This window comes from Dreissena polymorpha, chromosome 12, assembly GCF_020536995.1.
Source record: "Dreissena polymorpha isolate Duluth1 chromosome 12, UMN_Dpol_1.0, whole genome shotgun sequence".
Lineage (NCBI taxonomy): Eukaryota > Metazoa > Mollusca > Bivalvia > Myida > Dreissenidae > Dreissena > Dreissena polymorpha.
In genome coordinates, this window is record NC_068366.1 from 31369500 (window position 1) to 31375499 (window position 6000).

Genomic DNA, 6000 nt, shown 5'->3' on the forward strand with positions numbered 1-6000 from the left:
CCGTGACCTTTCTCATTTCCCCTTATATTCTGTTTTTAATTTCATAAATTATGTTTGTCATAGTTTTCTTATTATTGAACGAGAAATTCCATCTGTTAATTATATATTTTACCACCTTAATTTTTCTCCAATAAAATAACATTTTTGTTTTGGAGAAATTCTTATATGAACACTCTTATTGAGTCATTGTCTGTCAGTATAATTACCTAAATTTGCTTAACTTCATGACAACTGATTACATCTTTATTTTTGTTCAAAAATAGAATAACATAAGACGAGCCAGCTGGAAGATTAAAAGCCAGAATGTGTAGAAGATATAACAAATATATGACCTTCTTTAGAAGAATTGTACAAATAAATTTACTGTATATCCCGCTACATTAAATACTTAGCCTCTCTGCTGAATGTCTGTGATATAAAAGAGAAGAATTGGAACACTGTGCAAACAACAGTTCCCGTCTATTCTCCTTGAAGATGTAACAATGCCAACTATATGTGACTAATAACAGCTCCTAATACAGCCAGTTATGTAACATATTAAAATATGAGGAGAAGTCTATGATAATGTGCTATTACCAGGATAGATTAAAGCGTTAAATGCTGCAAGACCTCACTCTTATTTATGGAATATATCTGAATATAAACTACATTTTACCGATGTAACCTTTACTTATTTTATTATGCAGTTTTATTTTTAAATTCATTTTCAATTATGCAAAAGGGACTTTAAATAAGTGCATTATTGTTTTGAATTTGAAAATGGTTATCATGGTTACCATATAGCTTAAATATTTTTTATGTGACTAACTCTTTAACATTAATGATACCTGATTATATTGCTATTTGATAAGTTTTAAGATTGCTATGTTTAATCTTAATTGAAGATAAAATAAAAATTGAACAAAACTGAGAAAAGTATGTTTGTCTCTGTATGCACTTAATTTTGGGATCTGTTTTGAATTCTTTATAAATTAATATTATTATTGAAATACTATTATATCCGAATTTCTGAGACATTAAAAAATGAAATGTGTGGGCTCCACGCAAAACTATCGTAACTCTACTCTTGACAGATAATGACTTTTTGGCTTTTTTCATAGTATTTTAATGTTCTTCATATAATGTAAAATTACGAGCACTATACTTCCCATTTTTATAATTAAAATGGTGATAGCGCAGAAATATCGTAACTCAAAAATAGCTCTTTTCCCCTGCAAGACTATCATTGCAACTAAGATTCTACATCCATGATTATTGTTGGTAATGTTTTTTTGGCCTAGATGCCAGTTTACAAAACAAATATTTTCAGTTCTCTAAGGAAAGGTATTAAATAAAAAATATTCATTTTCAAATTCAAATTAATATAATACATATAAATAAATAACTATAACTATATATATATATTCACATATAAGTTAGTATTAACATACTGGTGAATAATGTAATTATTCTATCTAAGCCTTTCTAGATTAAAAATTCTCAATTTTCTAGATTTAAATGACTTGTGATTGCTGACAAAAAGTGCCTGGTGTGTAAACCAAATGCATAAAAGTACTGAAAATGTCATGGAAGGTCATTATGTATTAACTGGACTATCAGACTATAGATTAATCAATTATCACTTTTGGGCCCAAAAAGCTTTATTGAAATCAATAGTTCATTAATTATTTCCTTTCTTTCTTGGTTGTCATGCATTTCATGGTTGCCAAATACAAAGCTATAACAATGACATCAGTGAGGGTGAATATACCTGCACATTTTGTTTAACACAAAATGCATGTTACTTTGTACCGGACATTTAAGGTGTTTCGGTTGAAAAATATGGCCTTTAAGAAACATACTTGCATTCACTTATTAATGATTCAGACCTAGAAAGCTTAGACAAAAGTGACTGTTCTTATCATAAATGAATATTTATATTTTTCAAGCATAGTACTTCCAATGTTCTGATAATGCAAAGGATTATAGAGTTGTTGATCCCAAATACTCTTTAATTGAAAAAATAATGATAATGTTTAGGCTGTTCATAATGATAATGTAAATCGTGATGATTAGAAGAATGAACAAGATGTTTGTTTTGAGGACAATAATTTAAAAGATCCAGAGAATGTATTGACATCGGTTATGATGATTGATGATGATTTACTTTGATACACCTGAAATTCAAATGCAAAGGCATGCAAGGGGAAGTGAACATTAATAGTCCATTGAAATCTGAAGTTGGGGTCGTTATTCTAGGTACAGTGAACATGAGGTCAGTAGATAAGGGCATAGTTAATTTGAGGTAGACAGGCAATGGAATATTAAAGTGTCAGTCGTTTGATGAGTAAAGGTATAGAAATTGGTAAAAGGGAATAGTGAGGTTCATGAAGAAAGGGAAAAGAAACGTATAGTTAAGGTTGGTAGTCTAGAAAATAGTTAGACAAGAAGTCTAGGGAATAGTGAAGGTGTGGTCATTAGACTAAGGAATATTGAGGCAGCTATTCAAAAGACTAAGGAAGTTGAGGTTGATAGTCAATGGAATGGTGAAGCTAATTGTCTACAGAATAGTGTAGTTAAGGTAGTTAAGCGAAAGTGAGGCAACTATTTTTTTGGGCACTAGTAGTACACTTGAGGTCAATTATCTTGGGAATAGTGAAGTTGAGGTCAGTTGTCTGGGGAATAGTGAAGTTGAGGTTAGTTGTCTAGGGAATAGTTATGTTGGAGTCAGTTGTCTAGGGAATAGTGAAGTTGAGGTCAGCTGTCTAGGGAATAATGAAGTTGAGGTCAGTTGTATAGGGATTAGTGAAGTTAAGGTCAGTTTAGGGAATAGTGAGGCAGCTTGTCAAGGGAATAGTGATGTTTGAGTCAGTTGTCTAGGGAATAGTGAAGTTGAGGTCAGTTGTCTAGGCAAAGGTGAAGTTGATGTCAGTTGTATAGGGAATAGTGAAGTTAAGGTCAGTTGTTAGGGAATCGTAAGGCAGCTTCACAAAGAGAAATAGTGATGCTGGAGTCAGTTGTCTAGGGAATAGGTAAGCTGAGGTCAGTTGTCTATGGAATAGTGAAATTGAGGTCAGTTGTATAGGGAATTGTGTTGTTGAGGTCAGTTGTGTAGGGAATAGTGAGGCAGCTTGTCAAGGGAATAGTGATGTTGAAGTCAGTTTTCTAGGGAATAATCAAGTTGAGATTAGTAGTCTAAGGAATGGGGAGACAAGAAGAAAACATAGGTTGAATGGTTTGTCATGTTGTCTAAGGAATAGTAAAGTTGAATAGGACATCCTTGGATAACTTCTATGACTGTAAGGATTGTTCACAGAATACATTTGTATTTCAATGGTACAACAAATCAGGAAAAGAAACATTGATTTTCAAAGAGTTTGGCATGTAATGAAGTTTTTCATTGGATCTTAAAAGTTCCAGTAAAAAAACACAAGAATACAATGAAAGAAAGAAAGAGAAAATTGTCACTCAACTGGGCTCGAACCTGGAATAAAAGTCTATTGCTTAGACCACTCGGCCATCCCGATGCGTACACAATGAGTGATGTGTTTTATACTTAATATAAGCTATCCTCGTAGTATCACAAAATATAACAACATCAACAGAACTCTCCAAATTGCTCAATCGTTTCTTGTTGCAACGCTTTGTAATTTTCACGTTTTTAAATCGTCAAAAGATGCATGTAATGGATATTTTAGAGCATGGTAAATGTTCAGTATTATTGTTTCCTCACAACTATTATATCTACAATGAAAAATTGCAAATCTGAAAAATATTTCTTTAATCTTGTCAATTTACCACAACGTGAAAAGGCCCCTTTAAAGCCATAATAATGGTCCATCAGTTATCCAAATCAATTTAAGTATCAGTTGTGTTATGAAGGTGAGGAATTTACTGTATCTATATGTGCCTTTACACAATAAAGAGACATACCAAGACCCAGCACAATATACTTATGAGGGATGATTTGATTACTATAAGCAATGAAAATTAGAGACATCATAGGTCTTTGTGCAGACTTCCTTTTAAAAGGGTGCACCATTGATTTTTTCTACTTCTGCCTCATGAGTAAGGTAACAGTCTCTTCATATACAGGTGTTAACTGGCCATTTGATAATTTTGATATTTGCACTTAATTAAATTACCGTCTCTGATGTAAAGTGGGTGAATAGCATCGGTATACATGTTTACTTAAAAGGATCTTGAAAGGATATTTTATCCATATCATAGGCCTCATCAGAACATTATCATTTTAACTATCAAATAATTATGATAATTGTCTTGACAATATTGTATATTAATTAATAATAATGTTTCTGGATTTTAGTTTAAATAACTATTTTACAAAAAAAAATATCCCATTTTTGTTTTACATTTCTGTGAATATATAAAGATTATTATCTTTTAGAAATACTTATGCAAAATAAATTAATACTATTACAAGAGTATTTCATAACAACACCAACTTAAAGTGAGCTGTATATTGAATTACTGATAAATTTCCAAAATATTTCCATTACTTCTTGATATGTATCAATTGATTACTTAAAAACAATGTTGTAAACAATCAATATTGTTCTAAATTTGTGGAACCCACGAATGTTTAATTAGGTTGTGTATTATTGTTTGCAAGGTTAAATAAACATTATATTGAATGGTTATGTCTTTTAAATACATTATTAAAATTTCACCACTTTGAAATAAATTATTTTAGTTTAACCTCTATGAAATTATACTAGTTTCACATCTTTTATATATATTAATTTGTGTATTGAAATTGGTTTCCATGGTTACAGGACAGCTTAAACCTTGTTATACCTTGTAAACAATCAATTATTATATTTGGGAAATGTAAATACAAACGCCTTCTTTTGTGGCTCTTCCCACTTGAAAGTGGTTTAGTCCGCTTCGGTGTCTGTTTTCCCTGTTTTATCTTTGTCGGCGTCCCGACCAGTAGATCATTAAGCGGTCTTGCTATCGCAGCAAATCCACGAATGAATCGCCGAAAGTAGCCGGCAAACCCCGAGAACTGCCTTATCTCTTTGGTGGGTTTAGGGATCGGCCATTCCTTCACGGCATTTATCTTCATGGAATCAGCTTTAATGCCCTCTGCAGATACTTCACGACCCAAATAGGTGGTTTCCTGCTGGAAACATTCACACTTTCTAGGTTTGATCTTCAAGTTATATTCCGCTAAGCTTGAAAACACAGCATCAAGACGATCCAGAACATCAGAGATAAAAATGATAATGTCATCTAAGTATATAAGGCAGTCTCTTCAATTCAGGTCTCCCATGCAACGTTCCATGAGTCTCGGAGTGAGTATGCATCTTTCTTTGTGCGGGAGTTAGGTTTCCTGAAGTCGATACAGAAGCGTATCGTGCCATCCTTCCTCCTATTATTGACTACATTTGAGGAGAACGGGCTACTTGACTCTCTTATTGCACCGATTTCGAGCATATTTTGCAGATGTTGTTTCACATCTTGAAACAGAGCAGGATGTAGTCTTTGGCAATACTCCTTAAACGGTTCCGGATTTGTAAGCTAAATTTTATGTTTAACAGCTGAAGTATTTCCCAAATCGAGTGTTGTTTTAGGAAAAATAAATTCCCGTGTTATAAATTATTTCAGAACCTTTTCTGGCTGCTCCGTAGATAATGAAGGTTCATTCAACTTCACTACATATATTGATTTTATTTCTGGGTACGCTTTGGTTTCAGTGTTTTGTTTTTCAGGTAAACTGAGCTTGACGCTGATGACGCAGAACAGGTAAGTATATGGCTGTCAATCATGGAATTTTCTTGTTGAGTTGACTTATCCTTTCCCACATGTTTGAACAGGTAGGTCTTTCGTTCTCGAACAAATGTGCGGTTCCTAAGACACTTATGTCTTTTCGTGTAGAGAACAAATAGGTTACCTGGTTTTGATCTTAAAAACCTTTGCCGAAAAATTGCAGACTCGTACTTGGATCCTTAAGTTTTTTCCTGTATTGGATAATCTAACTTACCTAGGTCATATGGT

The 6000-nt window shown here is 32.9% G+C and overlaps 1 protein-coding gene across 1 annotated transcript in view; it reads right to left on the bottom strand.

Moving 5' to 3' along the window:
• LOC127852498 (adhesion G protein-coupled receptor B1-like) overlaps positions 1-5068 on the bottom strand; it is a 46880-nt gene extending 41812 nt beyond the window's left edge. The window contains exon 1 of the mRNA XM_052386455.1: positions 4867-5068. Coding sequence (XP_052242415.1) covers positions 4867-5068 — 202 coding nt within the window. The remainder of the gene's footprint in view (positions 1-4866) is intronic.
• Positions 5069-6000: the final 932 nt, after the last annotated feature.